This window comes from Anarhichas minor, unplaced genomic scaffold (assembly GCF_050575085.1).
Source record: "Anarhichas minor isolate MPS153535 unplaced genomic scaffold, ASM5057508v1 ptg000078l, whole genome shotgun sequence".
NCBI classification, from domain to species: domain Eukaryota; kingdom Metazoa; phylum Chordata; class Actinopteri; order Perciformes; family Anarhichadidae; genus Anarhichas; species Anarhichas minor.
Genome location: NW_027466524.1, coordinates 696,722 through 717,758, shown reverse-complemented (window position 1 = coordinate 717,758; position 21,037 = coordinate 696,722). Strand labels below are relative to the sequence as shown.

At 42.9% G+C, this 21,037-nt stretch overlaps 1 protein-coding gene across 1 annotated transcript; it reads right to left on the bottom strand.

The window, feature by feature from the left end:
- Nucleotides 1-4,038: 4,038 nt before the first annotated feature.
- Nucleotides 4,039-19,375, bottom strand: crfb1 (cytokine receptor family member b1). The gene is given in 9 exon segments (XM_076081057.1): nucleotides 4,039-5,719; nucleotides 5,722-6,331; nucleotides 6,846-6,973; nucleotides 7,741-7,897; nucleotides 8,822-8,979; nucleotides 9,254-9,417; nucleotides 18,316-18,436; nucleotides 18,595-18,699; nucleotides 19,229-19,375. Coding segments are annotated over 8 exon segments (1,428 nt in total). The 5' UTR covers nucleotides 18,644-18,699; nucleotides 19,229-19,375; the 3' UTR covers nucleotides 4,039-5,678.
- Between the last annotated feature and the right edge of the window lie 1,662 nt (nucleotides 19,376-21,037).

Sequence of the window (21,037 nt, the reverse complement as noted above, 5' to 3'; positions counted from 1 at the left end):
TATTTTCCCCATTGATTTCGGGCCAATCTCAATGTCCCCCTTAAACACTGAACCCCAGGGATTAGCTGACGTCACCTAGTGAATGGTCGAGTCTGAGAGGGCTAGACATTGTATAAATACGAATGGAACAGCACTTTGGGGCGAAATATCAAGTTTGATGACCAAAGCATGTTGGGATTTTATTTTTATGTTGTTTTACTGCCTGATTTGAACTCTTGCCGAACATCCATGTGCTTTGTTTACTTTTTCTTTTATACACCTCTGGGCCTTTACGGGAACAGACCTCACAGTCACTGAGTCTGTGAGTGTTGAGATTTAAAGGAAATCGTTCATAAAGCGTTCAAAATCTCTACAAGAGAGCCCTCAAACACTCGACCATTTGACAGTGGGACAGCCTCTCTGGGTTTAGGGCTGTCCCACTGTCGAGTGTTTGAGGGCTAGCAGAGATTTTGAGCCCTTTAGGAACACTTTCCGTTAGTCGACATTTCTGCAGACTTTGCCCAAGGGAATTACCCACAATTCATAGAGTTGTGACGTTAAACACAAGTTTACCACGGGAAGCCAGGGTTTTCTAATCCTTATTAAGAAGACAAATTGGCCGCCAATTGTCAATGCAAAGCAGATCTTTGCTCGTCTGTAGTGGTTACTCCCCTGTGTAGTCCGGCTGTTCCATTTGTGTGGACCAGTGAGTGTAGTCATGCATTTAATGCTGCCAAGTCTCTCATCTGCAGTGCTCCAGTGTTGTCTGCTCCCAACTTCTTGCGTCCTTTTAAGCTTGAAGTCGATGCTAGTGCTTCTGGAGCCGGTGCCGTGCTGTTGCAAGAGGGCGAGGGAGATATGTTCCAAACTGTGTGCTACTTCTCTGTGAAGTTCAAGCCCCACCAGCTGAACTACTCCAGCATTGTGAAGGAGACGCTAGACATGCTTCTATCCCTTCAGCATTTTGAAGTGTATGTGGGCTCCGGTTGATCTCCGGTTGATCTCCGGTGACTGTATACACCGATCATAACCCTCTTGTCTTCCTGGCCCAGATGTACAATCGTAACCAGCGGTTGATGCGTTGGGCCCTGCTCGTCCAAGGGTTTAAGATCGAAATAAAGCACAAGAAGGGGGCAGACAATGTGGTGGCTGATGTTCTGTTCCGTGGGTGAGATCTTTTTGTTTGTTTTTGTTTTCATATAATCATGTATGGTGTAGTAATGAGGGTTGGTTGTGGCCAAACTGTGGTTTGGTCTCATGGGAGGGGGTGTTACGAGTTGTGTTGTCTCTGTGCTCTCTCTCTACCCACCTCAGTCTCCATTCAGGTGCCACCTTTGGTCCTGCCTAGCAGCTGCAGCCTGTGAGTGAACGTGGCTGGGCTCAATCCCTGATTAGTGCCACGGGGGATCAAAGGAGAGGAGATCCACACAGACGACCCGTGGCAGCATTGAAGCTGTGTGTGGATCGCCTCTGTTCAAGCCGTGTGTGCTGTTGTTTGTGAACCTGACCCGTTAGGGTGTATACTATTGTGGTCTTTTGAGTTCGATTATCACTGCTGTTAACTAGTGTCGCTTTCTTGTTTTAAGAAAGTAGTTTTCAGTTGCCTTGTGAGCATTTCATCTTTTTGTTAATAAATCCCTTTTGTTAAACTCATCAACTCTGTTAGTGAGCGGCGTGTCCAGCGGTGTTATCAGACCTACGGAGCGGACGTCTGAAGTCACGGTTAGTGGCTTTAGGGAGGGCGATGGACACAAAACGGAGGACTTTCCTTTTCTTATTAATGCTTATTTTGTTCTGCACAAATATTGTGAAGTCCACACACATAAACTATAAAGGAACAAAAGCAGTAAATGCTCTCCAGTAGGACAGACTTCAGCCTCCAGCAGAGCTACGAGTGAGAACAGCAACGAAACCGAGAGGAAACGAGTGAGAGACGTGTGTTGACCACATTTATGGATCATAATCTAGTAAACCTTTATGTGTCAGTGTTGATTCTAAAGTAAATTTGATGTGAGAGAGAGATATAGAGCAGACCTGCAGCGCTGTAACTAACGTTAAGGCTGAAAAATAAAACTTCTAAAACTTTCCACGAAATGTCTGTTTGAGTTTATAGAGGAATATTTTAGAGAAGATCTTAAGTATCAAACACGACCTTTCATTAATAAAGACTACTTTATTACTCAAAAATATTACCTTTATTACAAAAATTAACCCTTTCTTAGCTCCCAATGGCCACTATAATGCAGCTAAGATGGAACTTTCTACGAGAGCTTAAAAAGGAAATACCCTTTCCTCAGAATCAGCTTCATTGGCCATGTATGCGTAATCCGGTTTACATACGTACATACACAAGTTTACAATAAACAGAAATATTAAAATAAAACAAGGACAACAAAGTAGAACAGATGTAACAGATAAACATTTAACAACTATGTACAATATAAATATAAATCCAGAAGTGTATATATATATATATATATGTATACAGACTATATGCAGACTCATCACCGTCACCGTCCCTGATGAGGCCGATGACCGTTGTGTCGTCTGTGAACTTCATTAACAGACGGGTCCTCTGAGGTGCAGTCGTTGGTGCAGAGGGAGAAGAGCAGTGGGGAGAGCACACATCCCTGGGGGGCGCCAGTGCTGATGGTCCGGGTGCTGGATGTGGTTTTTCCCAGCCTCACCTGCTGCGTCCTGTCTGTCAGGAAGTTTGTGAGCCACTGACAGGTGGAGGCTGGCACAGTGAGCTGGAAGAGTTTGGGTTTGAGTATTTCCGGGATGATGGTGTTGAACGCTGAGCTAAAGTCCACAAACAGAACCCTTGCATATTCCTGTTGACAAAGAGCCAACAGACAGCTATAAGGTCGGAAATAGCTACAAACCACGGCTACAAAGGTGTCGACAATAAAGAAAGATATCGCAGAAAAAGAAGGGGAAGATACATTGCAGTGGTTGCTGTATTACCGGTGAAAATGTCTTCATCATGATCCCCGAACATCAACCACATTGTGGACTCTAGGCAGACATGAGGAAAACAAAACACGGCACGTCATCTTTCACTTTACACAGAGAGCACACCGAGACTGTGGGAGAGGAACAAGGATTCCTCGGTCTGCAAAGAACACTGATGAGCATTTCAATAGAAGATAGTCCTTTGGCATGTATGACAATATTATAGCCTGATTCTTTGAGCTGCAACCCGGTGATGTGAAACACACTTTGGGTCAAAAGAAAAATGAATTAAAACATTATTGAAATGGGTGAGAATGTTTTCTTCAACAACTTATAATCACCCACAGCATACATGTCACTGGGACATATATCACATGTCAGATCAACATTTGATTATGTATAGATAAAGAATTTACAAACTCAGATTTAGTGCATTATGCGAAAATAATGAAAACACATTGTAGGCGGCAACATCACTTTTAACCACGTCGCACGCATGGCTTTTAACCAGTTAATCAGTGTGCTTATTGTTCAAATACAAAATTGGCCAAAAGGCATGCATGTTAACTTTGTATTGGTTTTCTATTGTACTTAGCCTTAGCCGTAACCTAAAATAAATCCTCTGTGAGCGATCTCCATGCAGCCTTGTTATCAGGTGCAGGCTGTATTGTAATAGTATTAATAATAATAATGAAAATTAGAGTATAGCCCAGAGAGTACATTAATAGTTTTATGCCATAGTCTGCCCAACAAGTGGTCAACCGTGAGTGAATAATTTCACTACTAAGTGAACTCCACTGACTGCCTTGAAGTTTGACCACTTCAACTTCGATGGTTATGTGGAAGCAGCACATACCCGGACACATACCCAGCACATACCCAGCACATACCCGGACACATACCCAGCACATACCCAGCACATACCCAGCACATACCCAGCACATACCCAGCACATACATACCCAGCACATACCCAGCACATACCCAGCACATACCCAGCACATACCCAGCACATACCCAGCACATACATACCCAGCACATACCCAGCACATACCCAGCACATACCCAGCACATACCCAGCACATACCCGGACACATACATACCCAGCACATACCCAGCACATACCCAGCACATACCCAGCACATACCCAGCACATACCCAGCACATACCCAGCACATACCCAGCACATACCCAGCACATACCCGGACACATACCCGGACACACATTTCTTCGTATCTTATTTCAAAATCCAACCATCTTTTCTTCCAGTAAAACAAAATATGAAGTGACCGACCATTTTCAACCAATAACATCACGACATCAATCATCATTCAATCTGCAGCTTCTAATGACGAGGGAGGCGTGTGTGGAACGCTACATTCTAAGCCAGCAAGAGATATCATTCAAAGTCCCTCTTGTAACTGCACACCGCCCAAATATTCTGCTTCACTGGAGAATACGTCACAGCACAAAAGCTAAAGTCCAAAAGCATTGCATTCACTTTTCTGTTCACTGGTTTAAGTCAAACAACTCAACTGAAGGCAGTGCAGCTGGGTTTGTGTTCCCCTTTCCACTTCAGTTGTCTGTTGTTTGCACAGCATGGAGGCAAGAATTGTTCTATTATGAGCCATTAGAAGTGTGCAACATTAAGACATTATAGCAAAAGAATCCACTCCTCACTGCTCCCTTTAAATTCTACTTCATCTCTTTTCTGGTGTGACCTTTTCCCCTCGACCTGCCAGGACAAGTCCTTCAGTGAGCCGTGTTCCAGTTCCATACCAGTTGTAAACAGTATACACTAGTTTCACTGTTTATATAAGTGGGATACACAAAGTGTACATACTTACAGGATGTTATACATTATGGGCACCAACTGTTAAATGACCAACTGCGACTTTGAAAAAGGATTGTTCCACCTGTGAGCATTGCCTTCATTTCCACTGGTGCATTGTGGGAAGATAGAGAACATCAACATCACACTCAAAGACAAAGTGATTTTTGGTATGAATATTGACACAATTTGGTCACAAAGTGTGTAGTATAGAATGATGACAGTCCTAGATTTCCTTAAATTCCCACATTATCTTTGTGCCCAAAGGAGAGGCAGGGTCCTGGTGCTGTCACGGCTGACTGGGATAGAACAGAGCCAATACTAATGTTATTAATAACACCTGCACTTTTCCTTCTATGACAAGTCAAAATGTCTGCTGTGAAAAATAATTCAATAACATTATATTCAATAAATTGGACTTTGGCTAATGTAAGGGATCTTTATGCTTGGCTTTTTGGGCTGTTCTGTATCATCAGGTGGGATGTATCCTACCTCTCAGAGAAGTTATGACTTGGATGTTAACAAGGACGCTCATCTTAAGATAGAAACTGGTCATTTTAAGAACTACAGGGGGCTACTGTGGCGTAGTTGTAGGAGAAATGTATTGATGTGTGTCCTTGTATTTCCTTAAGAATAGGAAATTATAGACCGCTGTTAAATAAACCACCTTAACTACAGTTACATATTTCAGACTTTTGGTCTGGACTTTTTTTTCTCAATTAAGAAGGAATATACTTGTAAGGATGTTACAATGATAGTCATACACACAGTAACGCGTCAGAGCAACATTTCATGTGTGTCCCATATATCCGGAAAATTCCTCCTCCTGTGTTTCTTCATGCTGTGTCTCACCATCACAGGTACTGAGACAGCCAGACGAAGTGTTCATGCGTCTGGCTTCATACCCACCCTCACTAAAGTCTTCTTGTGTAGGTAGGGTTAATGCCAATGTTGTCCGATCAGCCGTGTGGCTCAGAGTCCGTTTTGAGTTTGTGGGCAGTAGAGGCTCCAGATCGGACAGGCAGTCTGTGAGAGATTCTCTTGTATTCTGCTCTTCTCCCTCGTCCCTTTTCAGTGCAGCGAGGGTGACTGAGAACAGATCGATATTGCCTAAGCTCTCGCACACCTCTTCCTTATCCTCCTCCTCCTCCTTCACTTGACCTGTGACTGGTCCTTCGGGCATGAAAGAAACCTCTGTTCCTTCAGCTTTGGCCTCCTTTTGATCAAGCCCCCCATGTCTAATCTCAACCTCAAACTCTGTGTCCTGTACTTCCGCCTTCACTGTCGAACTCCCGGAGCCCCCTGACACAGCCACCTTGCTGTTCCCTAACACATCAACAGAGTCCTGGCAGGAACTTTCACCTGAGGAAAGCGCTGCGTCTCTGTCCATGTAGACGTTTTCCCCTTCCTCCTCTTCATCCTCCTCATCTGAGTCAGTGCCCCTGGTGGCAGCTTGTGGAGCTGGGGGATTGTTGTGCTTCCTCTGTTTCTCCGTCTCTGCGCCTATGGAGATGCTGTCAGGGACCGTCCTCTCTGGTGTGAGGGTGCAGCCTTGGCTCAGCACCTCCTAGAGCAGCAAAGAGGGAACAAAGAAATAGAGACAGAGGAGGGAGAAGAAGTTGGGGAATATGACAGTGAGACAGTGTAATCAATTGAACTCTAAGATGCACCATCCCTGCTAGATACAGTAGGGTATCATCTAATCTACAAGATCACATGATGGAACTGGAGGCAGCACATGTTCAGTGTGAAATTAGAAGGCTAAATTGAAGCTACAATATTTCCTAAACAGCAGTGAACAGGAAGCTGGACTTACTCTTTGGTATTAAGTGTCAATGCATGAAGGACTGTTAGTTTCAGAAAATTATAGAAATTGTTGCTCACAGCCTGTCAGATGCTGTTTGACAATCCAACAATCACGTTGTTTGAAGCACACGGACTTCAAAGTCCAGTTAAATGTTGTGTTGATAGCCATTGAGATCTTAAGATGTTTAAAGGAATAGTTTTACATTCTGAATTCTAAATCCGTACAAAAAACAAAATGTCAAATCAAGACAGACAGACAAACTCAAGTTTCTTACAGCGAGTACTCTGGGCAGAGCTGCCTTCAGTTTACAAAGGAATCCAGTGTAGTAGAGGCAAAACATGCCGCTCATTAGGGCACCGATAACAGCCAGAAGAGCAGCAACTGCACCTAAAAAGACAGGGTCTGCACACACACACACACACACACACACACACACACACACACACACACACACACACACACACACACACAGTTTTAGTGCCTCGCTCTTTGCTGGACCATGCACCAAAAAGTGTGACCAAAGTCATTTTTGACTCACTTATGGCATTACGGTTGTATTTAACTCCAGATGGTTTTGCAGACTTACATTGTAACTTACATCCATTATCTGTAACTGCTTATCCATCTCAGGGTCCCAGCTGACATTATATATAATGGATTGTACTTTTCTATATTTCATAGTCATGTTTCTTGTCTATGTATCAAAACTCCAAGGCAAATTCCTTTTATGTGAAATCTACTTGGCAATAAACTGGATTCTGATTCACTGTGCTGCCAAATGATACCACACGTTATGAGGCATGGAAACACTGGGACCGTCGGATTTCTATAATCTACACATCCGGGACAATAACAGCTTTTCCTTTGAGGGAAACACGCTGCAGGATTCCCAGGCTGTCATGGCAGGAAAACAACAGCCCCAAACATGTCCACCTGTCATATATGATAATAAAATATTTCTGCTCTCACCATTTATCCAAGTGTGTCATAAGTGCATCACAAGTGCGTTACAGGTGCATCAGGAACCCCTGGCCATAAAATGACCAAAACAGCACTGGCTTGGGACATTTACCTGCGCTTCATGCTGCGCTTCATGCTGCGCTTCATGCTGCGCTTCATGCTGCGCTCCATGCTGCGCTTCAATTTGAAAATATGAAAGTTCAGCTCACCTCGGCTTGGTTCCACAACGCTAGTGAAGGTGCAATTCCAAGCGGATGGCACAGTGTTCTTGTTGGTATTGATCCATATGTACACCCGTACACAGTACTCCGTGCCAATGTGTAGGTTGTTCACAGTGTAGTTGTTGTTTGTTGTGGTGGCGGACTGCTGCAGGTAAAATATGAAGAACAAAGTTAAATGATTTCCATGTGAGCTTCGTCCGTGACCCCAGCACTCTGTACATTAACCTACCACGGGATGCGGGGACAGTATTGGGTTTAAAGCTCGGTTTCACCCTTGGCACTTATTTTATCTTTCCTAGCAGTCAGACAACACCTACGGGATCATGAAAATACCTCTGATGATATGAGCCGCTAGTAAAAGTAAAGTTTTTACTTTTGCCTTAATGTTAGCACGGGGAATTCTACGTGACTGAATCACTGAGTAACGCACAGATACCCTAATGGCACCATTTCCATGTCCAGAGAGGAGATTGGAGTTTTCTAGTTCTAGTTGTTTTTGTCTGAGGCAGAAATGATCACAGTTAAACCCACAAGGCCAGAGGAATAAGTGACTTGGATCTACTTTAGGTAATACAATGTAGACAGACTTGTCAAAGCAGGAATGGCTGCATTCCATTTAGGGGAGCCTGTACCAGGACTCTGGCGTTGTCCATGCTCTGACGTGGTTTACTGGGACACTAAATGGAATAGGGTTTTTAATTACACCTGTGCTTCCGGAGAGTATGTGCAGTATTCAGGGCAGCAAACACACTGAGAAAAAATACAGTAAAAAACAATAAACAAAACATGATGTGATCATGAGATGAATCAAATTTAGAAGGTAATCCAATATTATATAATATCAAATTTGCTGTAATTCCTTGCCACCGTCTACTAAGGTTAGACTCAACCAATGAGACGATCTGTCCTTCTGTAGAAGCTCTGCCTCAGGAAACTATTTGGTTAACTGGTTGTGTCTATATTAGAGGAATTAAAGTAAATGTAAGACTTCATGACAAGATAGTCCTCATACACAGTAGAGTTCATTAGAATAAATGAGTTTGACAAAGGTGCAACATGCGTGTCTTACCTCTGCTCCTTTATGGTTCCTCCAGAACACTGTGAACTCAACACTGAAGTAGACCGTCTTCATATCATTGAATCCTGGGTTAGCTTCAGGGAGCGACATGTTGATATGGATGCAGTTGCCACATCCAGCCAGAGAGACCTTTGGAGGACCTATTATGGCTTGTTAGAAAAAAGAAAGCACATTCTTTTTAAATGAAAGTCAGAGAGGGTGTGAGGTGAAATGAAATCTGAACTTGTACATCTCAAGTGTGATCATTGCAGCCTCAGTTATTAACAGTTTAGCTCAAGCTGCTACGAAAGGTAAAATGATCTACCTCCCTAATAGAATCAATAAGACTGAGACTTATCTCTCAGCGACAAATAATAATATAATATGTCATTGGTTAATCCAAGGCAACAAACATGCAACTCAAAGATGGTCATGTTGACGTACTCTCTGTGAAAGGTGTGAATTTGACTGGGTCGGATTCTGCAGACAGAGTCTGGTTGTAGGACGCCTGGACAGTCAGGACGAACTCCTTCATGGGTGAAAGCTTCAGCTTCAATGATGTCGTCGTCGTGAAGTTTGATCGATGTTTCTTTGTTCTCCTGTTCACCCTGCACAGAGAAAAACAGCTCACACATTTGATTTCATGCTTCCGGTGCTCTTATTATGGCGGGATCATTTCTTTTGTTCAGTTGAGTATCACACTATCACACTGTCACACTGTCACACAATCACACAGTCACACTATCACACAGTCACACTATCACACTGTCACACTGTCACACAGTCACACAGTCACACTATCACACTGTCACACTATCACACAATCACACAGTCACACAATCACACAGTCACACTATCACACTGTCACACAATCACACAGTCACACAGTCACAGAGTCACACTATCACACAGTCACACTATCACACTATCACACAATCACACTATCACACTGTCACACAATCACAGTCACACAGTCACACTATCACACAGTCACACAGTCACACTATCACACAGTCACACTATCACACTATCACACAATCACACTATCACACTGTCACACAATCACACAGTCACACAGTCACACTATCACACAGTCACACAGTCACACTATCACACTATGACACTGTCACACTATCACACTATCACACAGTCACACTATCACACAGTCACACTATCACACTATCACACTGTCACACTATCACACAATCACACAGTCACACAATCACACAGTCACACTATCACACTATCACACAATCACACAGTCACACTATCACACTGTCACACAATCACACAGTCACACAGTCACACAATCACACAGTCACACTATCACACAGTCACACTGTCACACAGTCACACTATCACACTGTCACACTATCACACAGTCACACTGTCACACAGTCACACTATCACACTGTCACACTATGACACTGTCACACTATCACACTGTCACACAATCACACAGTCACACAGTCACACAATCACACAGTCACACTATCACACAGTCACACAGTCACACTGTCACACAGTCACACTGTCACACAGTCACACTATCACACTGTCACACTATGACACTGTCACACTATCACACTGTCACACTGTCACACTATGACACTGTCACACTATCACACACTCAATAATAGAGTTTGATTATGGCTCAACACAGATATATCAGTGATTAACAAGAAACTGCAGTTTAGAAATGTTGAAAGTAACATTTAAATAGTTTGTACACCAGAGAGCACCGACTAGTTTATTATTCAACTAAAAGCCAGCACAGGTGGGTCTAGTTTTAATAGCACCCACACTGCAGACATTCAGCACGAGTACACGCTGAACACAAAAACTGTTAAAACTCTCATGAGTCTGAGATGGTCAGTTTAAATGTATCAGGTGTGAATACACTCAGTTACAGCTGATGACTGTAGGCACACCTACTGTAGCTGAACTAATGACGTCTATTACAGCAGTCCTGCAGTAAATCCTACCTTCCCCGAGGCTGTGATGCTCACATGCTGGTTTAGAGAGGCTGTAGTTTGAGCTGCTGCTGAATCGTATTGCATTGAAAGAATTACTGAGATGACTCTCTAATAGTTAGTCTACTCCTATATATGATAAATGGGGCGAATGTTTACTCAGCATAATATTGCCTACTGGATGATGATTCAGTCTTTATTTACCTATGATATAGGTTAAAACTAAAATGGTTTGGTGATAAATAATGTTTCTTTGGATTTTGGATAAATGTTATCCCTACATTTGATATAGGCCTACCTATGAGCACCAACAATGCTATCTGTAGCCTAACGCTAACCGTGCAGCCGATCACAAATCTGAACCTGAACTAAACTCTAACTCATCTGAAAGCCTCGTTTGTTTTTCACTACAAACCTGGAAACAGGCCTTCAACACAACCTCTTTTTATTGGACCATTATTTTATCACTTATTCTTACCACCAGACTACCCGTCATTAGGCAAACTTCTTTATTTATTTAATTCAAAGCCATTTGTCAATATAATGGAGGACTCCTGTGCTAACTTTAGTCCCTCCCAAGTTGATCATCTAGTGCAGACGTAGCCAACACGGTGCCCACGGGCATCTGGTCGCCCGCATGGACCACGTGAGTCGCCCACAAGGCATGTTCTAAAAATAGCACTAGTCACCATGGAGCTCCGTCTAAAATTTTTACTTAATGTTCTTTTTGAATCAAAAATCCAAATGGCGGGTGCTTCCCGTTGGAACCGGACACGCGGCCCCAGGCACCCCCGCCGCGAGCGCACCCCGTCGTCAGGCCGCGGGGCAACAACTTGTGGGTGGCGGGGGTAGAGGCGATTGTACGCAATCCGACCGAAAAGGCCCAGACCAGAGGTTTGAACGCGGGTCCCCAAAGACGCTTGCGCACCTCGGCTATAGATGAGACTTTTTACTAGTTTCTTCGTGGAGAAAAAGGTTCCATTAGAAAAGCTGGTGTTGGTGACAACAGACGGGGCTCCTACCATGACGGGCCGGCATGCAGGCTTCATTGTGCAATGCAAAGGTGACCCAGACTTCCCAAAAGTTGGTGATTAGTACTAATGTAATAGGATTCATTTAAAAATGTGAGTTGTTTTTTTATCTTACATAACTGATAATTTGTGTAAACATGGGACAGAGTTCATGATTTGTTCAAAAATGTTACAAAGGTAACAAGATATGATTTGAAGATATGACAGTTAATGATTTTGTAAAATTTTTTAGAAGTGATAATTTGTACAAAAATACACAATCATTGTTATTAATTATTGTGAGGAATAATTAACATTGACATGTGATCAGACAGTCTCTGAACATATATTATTATTATTAAAAGGTGATCTGTACAACTTTGTTATTCAGGAAGTTTGTATCAAACAAGTAGCCCTTCGTACTACTCAGTGCCCTTGAAGTAGCTCTCAGTTTCAAAAAGGTTGGTGACCCCTGCTCTAGTGAGTCGATATTGCTGCAGGCTCACTGCGAAGGACACTCAACTCTAATGCAAGAAGAGCAGCTTATTACTCATCATTAATAGAGAAAATAAGAACAAGCCCAGGTTTCTCTTCAGCACTGTAGCCAGACTGACAGAGAGTATTCATAGACCTCAGTAGTAATGACTTCTTTAATGATCACATTCTAATTATAAGTGACAAAATCAATCACGTCCTCAAAGACCTCGTACCCTCAAAGACCTCGTACCCTCAAAGACCTCGTACCCTCAATCACCTCGTACCCTCAAACACCTCGTACCCTCAATCACCTCGTACCCTCAAACACCTCGTACCCTCAATCACCTCGTACCCTCAAACACCTCGTACCCTCAATCACCTCGTACCCTCAAACACCTCAATCACCTCGTACCCTCAATCACCTCGTACCCTCAAACACCTCGTACCCTCAATCACCTCGTACCCTCAATCACCTCGTACCCTCAATCACCTCGTACCCTCAAACACCTCGTACCCTCAATCACCTCGTACCCTCAAACACCTCGTACCCTCAATCACCTCGTACCCTCAATCACCTCGTACCCTCAATCACCTCGTACCCTCAAACACCTCGTACCCTCAATCACCTCGTACCCTCAAACACCTCGTACCCTCAATCACCTCGTACCCTCAATCACCTCGTAACCTCAAACACCTCGTACCCTCAATCACCTCGTACCCTCAAACACCTCGTACCCTCAATCACCTCGTACCCTCAAACACCTCGTACCCTCAATCACCTCGTACCCTCAATCACCTCGTACCCTCAAACACCTCGTACCCTCAATCACCTCGTACCCTCAAACACCTCGTACCCTCAATCACCTCGTACCCTCAAACACCTCAATCACCTCGTACCCTCAATCACCTCATACCCTCAATCACCTCGTACCCTCAAACACCTCATACCCTCAATCACCTCGTACCCTCAATCACCTCGTACCCTCAAACACCTCGTACCCTCAAACACCTCGTACCCTCAATCACCTCGTACCCTCAATCACCTCGTACCCTCAAACATACTGATGTATCCTCAGATACAACAACCTGATATATATTTAGACTGATAAATAGACTACAATTCATTAAATCAACAGAGATTTATAAATAACAGTTTGAATTTATAAATTTGAAATGTTATTTTTGTACAAAATTCAAATAAAAAAGTTTTTTGTATTTTTATTTGAATATTTTCTTGAATTAAACTTTATCTTGGGGCATTTGTAGTTTTAATTATGTATAATAATCTGTGTAGAGCTAGTGTTAGGAAGTCAAACAGGTCATCTCTTTTATCTGTTATATATATTGTGTGAAACATCTCATACAAACAACTATATATTATTAAACCAGAATAAAACACGAGACGCTACTGTTGCTAAACAAAGAGAGTAGGCCAGAGGCTCTGATGCACCCTGCTAACTGGACGTCTCACTGCAGATTATAAGAGCCGATACTGAAACAGCCTCTTTAATGAAATGAAACATGCGGCACCTCTCACAGAGTTATTAAAACATGTATGCTTTAAGAAGCAGCTGTGGAGGCGGATACTAAGAATCAGTCATTTATAGAGAGACGCAGATGGATTTGGGCCCACTGACTTTTCCGCTTCAACCACAGTGTTTAATTGAAATAAAGTATTTATGCGTATTTTTAATTGAGATCAATCTCAAAATAAATGAATCTCACCCACTGGTCTGTGTGCTCCATTGCTGTGGTTATGGTGCAAACTGACAGAGAGGTTTTATTCTTTTTGTGGGATCTTACAAAACTATTGAACATGTTCACAAATCTTTTTATTTTGTTTTCTCAACCTTCAATTGTTTTTTTCTTTTCTTTCAGTAGTTGACTCTTACACCGCCCAAACAAATAACAATGCATCAAAATCAATGTTACTGCTAATCATATTCCAGACTGTGATAAACCCCCCAGAATGCCTCCACACAGGGTTATTAATGTGATGTAATCTGCAGGCTCACTATAGATGCCTCTCAATCACACGGCTCCTCTAACTTGTGTATTCAGTTCTGTCACTGCAGGCAAACACAATCAAGTGAAATGTCAACCTTCACAGTGACCGTCAGAAGCAAAGATCAGATCATCTGAAACTGAAATACACACAAAGAAACACTCACATCCCGTCACAATATCTTTTTATAAGAGTGGTTGAGTTATCAGTTCCTTAAAAACCATGAGCCGGCCTCTCTGTGGTCACACCTCCACTGCACCCACACGAGATGCCTGGGAAACAAACCCCACTGTGACACAGCGCCTCAGCTAGCGCCAAAGAAAGCAGGTTAGAGAGACAAAGGTCCCTGCAGTCAGTTCTTCCATCAGAGAAGACGCTAAAGGAACCAGAGAGTCTCACACTGACTGAAAACATGACCACATGAAGCGGATAACAATGATATATCATGACTTATTCACACCCATATAAATCAAATATATTAAGAATTCAGATTTATTTAATTTTTTATATATTTTCATTAATACTGGCTATTTTCCTTATGAATATAAATAATATATACAACATGTCCAAACATTTTTACTCAATCTGAACTGGCGGTGCTGTAAACTCCGGGTCCTGATGTAATTGATACATTTCAGGACAACAGACATGACATGTTCATATTTCAGCATGTGCTGCACAGTGCCTGTTGGTGTGTAATGCAGTGCACAACAACTGCTGGATCTGCATTTTCCTCCTCTAACGTTCTTTGTACCATCCGGCTATGTTTCCCGTCATAGACGGGGCTCCATCAGTGGTCATGCCCACCAGTCTGTTCCACGGTAAACCCGCCCACTCAATCGCTCAGACGCTGTTTGTTCCTCTCGTCTCCCTGGTACTGTTCTCCGTCTTTAGTCGAGTAATGACGCTTGAGATTTTATTCTTTCAAAACAGTAACTTTTTCTTTGCATATCAGGCAAGTAGCATTTCCATTAAACTCCACAAACAAATACTGCAATGTCCATGTATCTTGATACTCTCTGTGTTCATCATCCGCTGTCCTCTTTGGTTTGGAAAGAGACACCTTTGTTGTTCGCAGCCAAACAACTGATAAAGCCCCGTAACCTGCTCTCTTCTTATCCACAACTGACCGCTCATGTGCGGTCACCTTTGACCTTTGCGCCAAACTAAATACATTTTTTATTTAAATTGTATGTGAAGGGGTAGTTAAATTGATATGAAACAAGTAGAAAAAGGAGGGGAGGGGGCCGGCAGTTTGAGACCCATGGCCTAGTGGTTTAGAGTTCTAACAATTAACCACAACGTCCTCCAGTTTACTAAGAACATTTGATGCATGTTGGCTCCATCTCTCTTAGCTTTCATTTCCTGTCGTCTCTACGGTCTATAGGCCCACAATGCAAGAGTACAGAAGCTGCCCTCTGAAAAGGAAAACTAGAGCCTGGGAGCCGCCCTGTAGAAGGCTATGGACCTGATGACTTGGGGGTGGAGAGAAGACAGGCTGAGGTGGATCTGAGGGGCCGAGAGGGTTAGTAGGGAATGAGCAGGTCTGTAAGGTATGGGGGGGGGTTGTGCTGAGGTATATCTGGGTGTCATTTAGATTGAAATATCAGATAATCTGACCGAGGGGGATGTAGATGATGAAGAGGAGTGGGCTGAGTACGTAATCTTGGGGAATACCTTGTGTGACTCTGGATGGTAAATGGACTTGTATTTGTATAGCACCTCTCTAGTCCTCTGATCACTCCAACCATTCCATGTCACATCATTCACCCTTTAGCACACCACCTGCCCATCGGGACCCTAAACTAATTCATACACCAACAGGAGCCATTTGGAGTTCAGTAGCTTGCTCAAGGACCCTTTTGAACAGATTGAAAGAAGTCCAGCTCTACGAACACTGAGGTCTTGTCGTATCTTTCATGCGACAGTGCTGTTGAAGTGATGAGGAAGGATGCTCCGTGGACACTGTTCTTGCTGGTATAATAAAGTTTATTACAAACAAGCAACACATGCCATTACGGACGTCTAGATCGCCCGGAGGTCTCAAGTCGAATCTGAAAGTCCTGCCTTTAGGGCTCTCGCTTCCTCTTTATATAGGATACATGTTATGTAACATCTGGGCGGAACGTAAGAGAATGTATGTGGCCTCCTCATTCTACACATCCCCCCTTCTGCCCCTGGTCTCCTGCACATCTGGTTTTCATCTAAGACAAATACACTTGGGGTCTTCGCTGTATTGTACAAGACCTGAAAATATACCACAGTCTGAGAGCGCCAACACACTGCCAAGAGAAATCCAACGGAGCAAGAAACAAGGACAGTCAGACAACAAGCCTGCAGCTTAGCCAGAGATTAGCTTCTTTATTAAGAGGCAACACTGAAGGGGAGCGCACCTGAAATGTTGCTAATAATCGTATTCGTATTAGTTTGTTTCTGTACTTCTGCTCTGGTTTATGCTGTTAGATGCTTGTTTAAAGGAGATGCACTGATGACTTCTGGTGACTAGTAGTTCTCTTGAATACCGATGTTGAATACACTTAATGTAAGTCGCTTTGGATAAAAGCGTCTGCTAAATGACTGTAATGTAATATAATGTAATGTAATGTAATAATCTCTCATAGCACAGGGAAAGCTAATGCAGAGGGTTGGGATGTAAACTGTGATGGATGTTTTTACCTGACAGTTTAGGTAATCATTTTACTGTCCACTTACAGGTTTATTGATATCACCACATTCCTTATGTTTTAACAGCAGACCTCTCTCAATAGCTCTAAAGTAATGAGCCAACACAATAAAGTTGGCCACATAGTGGCATGAAGCACACTAACAACTAAGATGTTCTTGCTTGGCCCATAGCTTAACTTTCCATCAATCTTTCCTACATGACCCTTTGTAAAGCGTTTAAGAGAACCCTAACCCTGATAACTAACAAGCCAATGCACAGGGCACGCACCAAAACCTCCTCGGTGGAAGTAATCCCAAACGTTTCCAAACATCATGTAATGTCTTAGATTTAGTCTGAAAATATGCAAAAAACATGTAAAGAACTGAAGTTATGATGCACACAACACAACTGTGTCTCCCTTTCTCAGTTGGACCACAACACAGATGAGTAGATGGAGAATATACTGTGAACCGATCGTACAGTCTAGGAAAATAATAGCAGCTTTTTGGAAAATCAAAACACTGCTCGGTCTGTGTTTCTGTGTAATTATTCAATCATAGTTTCTAAACTGATACCACAACAAGGCTTTTGCTTCTGTTTTAATTCCATAAAACGTGTTTTTCACTGAACAAAATGAATGAGACTTCTGTATGACACAAGGGAGTGAATGATCCAATGAATCAACTCTACCTCTTAAAAGCAACACAACGTAGCCTGTTAATGTTAACGGGTTAAAGGAGAATGCAGACAATCTCCCAGTGGCTGAAAGTATTTTGTATTTTACAAAAATAAGTTTAATAAATTATGAAAATTGTGGCGCACGTTTGACAGTTTTGTGGAGAACTATGATGTACTGAAGGTACACAGGTTATCTGAGGACGTAGAAGGACCTGAGTGATACAGTTGTGTATTTTAAGCTGTGCCTTCATATTCTCCATCTTTATGTTATGTTTATTTATTGTATTATTGATATGATTATTTTTTGTTGGTTAATTAGCATATTTTATTTATCCATTGTTGTCCATGATTTGCCTTGATCATTCTTACTGACAATGATAATAAAAATATGTTTCAATAAAAAAAATAAGCCAAACTTTACACACAAGCAACTGTACAAAGACTGCCTGAATAAAAGGACAAGCAGACTACATTTGCAGCGTACTCTTGTTTATGAGTCAAATTTGAATTTGGCCAGACCTTCCATGCAAATATCACCAAAGAAAACTGTTGAGGTTCGATAACCAAACCAATCAAACCAGTGAGTGTAAGAGAAGTACAGGATACAGTCTGACAGGATGTTTCCTCTGACCCAAAGAGGAAGTGGCATCAGGGCAATAGGTAGAACATGAGAGCAGGCAGCAGGATGGTGAACATACCTCCAGGTGATCTGGTACTGTGCTCCTGCTGGGGTGCCAGGTCCAGGATCCCAGTGCAGGACATGCCGGAGGTTGACAGAGCTGACTTTGAGATTGACCGGAGCAGGAATGTAGCTGAGCACTGTGTGAACAGGTGAACACATGATGCAGTGTGACTCACACACTGCTGATGACGGGACAAGGTGCAGAGACACGCCCGACAGGGAGAACGGTATCTCAGGTATTCAATCTCTGCTGCTGTAAAATGTAAACTTATCTGAGTGAACTTGGTTTACTCACCGGGATCAAGAAGTAAAGCGAGACAAAGCACGAGAGGCCACCCGTCCATCCTGTCTCACACAGCAGCAGACTGCGGCGTGTCCTCCGGAGAGCGCATGATCGGTGCTGTTTGAACCCAGACAACATGTTCCTTATGTCCGCTATGAAGCACTCACACACACCGCTGGACCTTCTTTATTACTTATTACTTCTTTATTACTTATTATACAACAGACTTTATGGACGTTCTGTTAAAGCGCATTGGAGTCATTACAGAAGGTGCATATGAATAATAGTAATAGTAATATGAAAACTGTTCCAATGCTGAGCTCATGTATTGACCGTCACTTCTCTAGAGACCTGTCATAACTGATACACCAATATTTCACAACAAAGGAGTATTAACGTGATATGAAATTCTGACGGAGTTCATGCTTGTTGCTCATATGAACAGCTGATGTTCTATACTAATAATGATGTTACAGCTGCGTAACGTTACAGTAACGACAGCCTCGAGCGGCTGGTTCTGAATGTTTAACTTGTAAAGTTACAGAAGTGTTAGCTAACAACTAGCATAAAACACAAACACACACACACACACACACACACACACACACACATCCCCTGTCATGATATCGACTGTTCGGTGACTTACCAACACACACCGCTTGTGAGAGTCGTTTCAATGTCCGAGAAGGAAACGCGATAGACTCGGAGAGCAGCCCGTACAGTAGCGCTTGTTTCCGGCTGCTGCTGACACTCTGGACCAGGGACTCTCCGGAGCGATGATAGCGCGCGAGCAGCTCCGCCAAAGGGCTGCGGCCTGTCCCCGGAGGGGGCGTGGCCATGAGGCCGCATCTCGGGTGAGAGTGTTGTGAACATAATGTGGATGAATAAATAAAGACTGGGTTGTATTTCAGAGTGTATTTATATTTACTTTAGCTACCAGTAGACATGTTGAGCAGCCAGTTCTCTCGAGTTTGTTAATGAGACAGCGAAAGGTCCCGAAAGTTATTTTCCTCCAGACTCGTCGGTCTGTAAAATGCCATTTGACTGTCAGAATGTTTGGAAGGTACGTGGGTCTGGTGTTTACTTTGATGCCTATGGAACGCAAGAATCGCTCATAAATTGTGTTCACGTTCACTTCTCCCATCTGAGTTATAAACTGTCTCCTCACGTGACACAGACACAGGACACTGACTCTCAGTGGGGCGTCCATGCTGTGAGCTGTCTCTGTGTCTTTCTCATTTCACGATTCTGTACCTCCTCGAGGCAACGGGCAGTTTACAGATCTCGCTCCGGAGCCGGAGTGCTTACATTTTCATTTATGAAGGTCAAAAGCAATAATGAGGGTAGTTGTCATTGGAAATTAAATATGAGATACCAACTATATATATTTATGACTGTCGTGTATTGGGTTGATATAGGGGAAACCCACACAGGGGTTCCCCTATAGTGGGTATCTGCATGGTCATGGCTGAAAACCTTTCATTACCATCTGCCAACTGTATTTCTATTATTATCAAATGCTGCCAAATGTTCTATTTGTTGTGCATGAGGTGTGACAAATATACGTTTCAATCTTTCCATTCCTCTATTTCACACGTGTCAAACTCAAGGCCTGCGGGCCGAATCCGGCCCGCCACGTCATTTTATGTGGCCCGCGAATCCACCAGCAAAAAAAAAATTTAAATTGGACTTGAAAATAAAAGTATCCCCATGGTCGAAATTATGAGATAGAAAGTTGAAATTCTGAGATGTTGTCTGTGTACCGACATTAAAACTATCACAACAGGTGGACAGGAGAGGGAACAGCCCGTAAAGAGGTTTTCCAACAAGTGATTGAGTTGAAAAAGATCAACAAATAATCCCAAAATGTCCACGAAGAGAAAAATTGATGCAGAGGGAAGAAAATGTAATTTAAGATGGGAAAGCGAATACATGTTTGTGCTTGAAGGAGAAAAACGGGTCTGTCTTCTGTGTTATGATGCGTGTCGGTGATGAAGGATACTATTCACGTCGGCATTTTGACACCAAACACGGAGCTAAATTTAGCCTCCAAGAAAAACATCAAATTGTCCAATAATTAAAAGGCAGAGTGCAATCACAGCAGAATATATTTACAGAAGCTACAGCCCAGTGCTGCTAAAGGTATGTGAGCAGGTGAGCTCCGACCAGATACAGACTTTTACAAATGTCAGTTTGTGAAGAAACACCATCGCAGACCGAGTTCAGGAACTAGCAGCAATCTAACAACACAGCTAGCTAAGAGACGAGCAGGTACTCGTCTTCTTCATTAGCTGTTGATGAAAGCACAGACAACACGGACACAGAGCATCTATCCGTGTTTATAAGACCTGATCTCAGTGAGGAGCTCTTGGATGTAGCTGCCATGTGCGGGACGACGACAGGGACATTAGTGATGCAGAGAGGTGACAAAAATAGCTTTGAACAAAGTTAATGT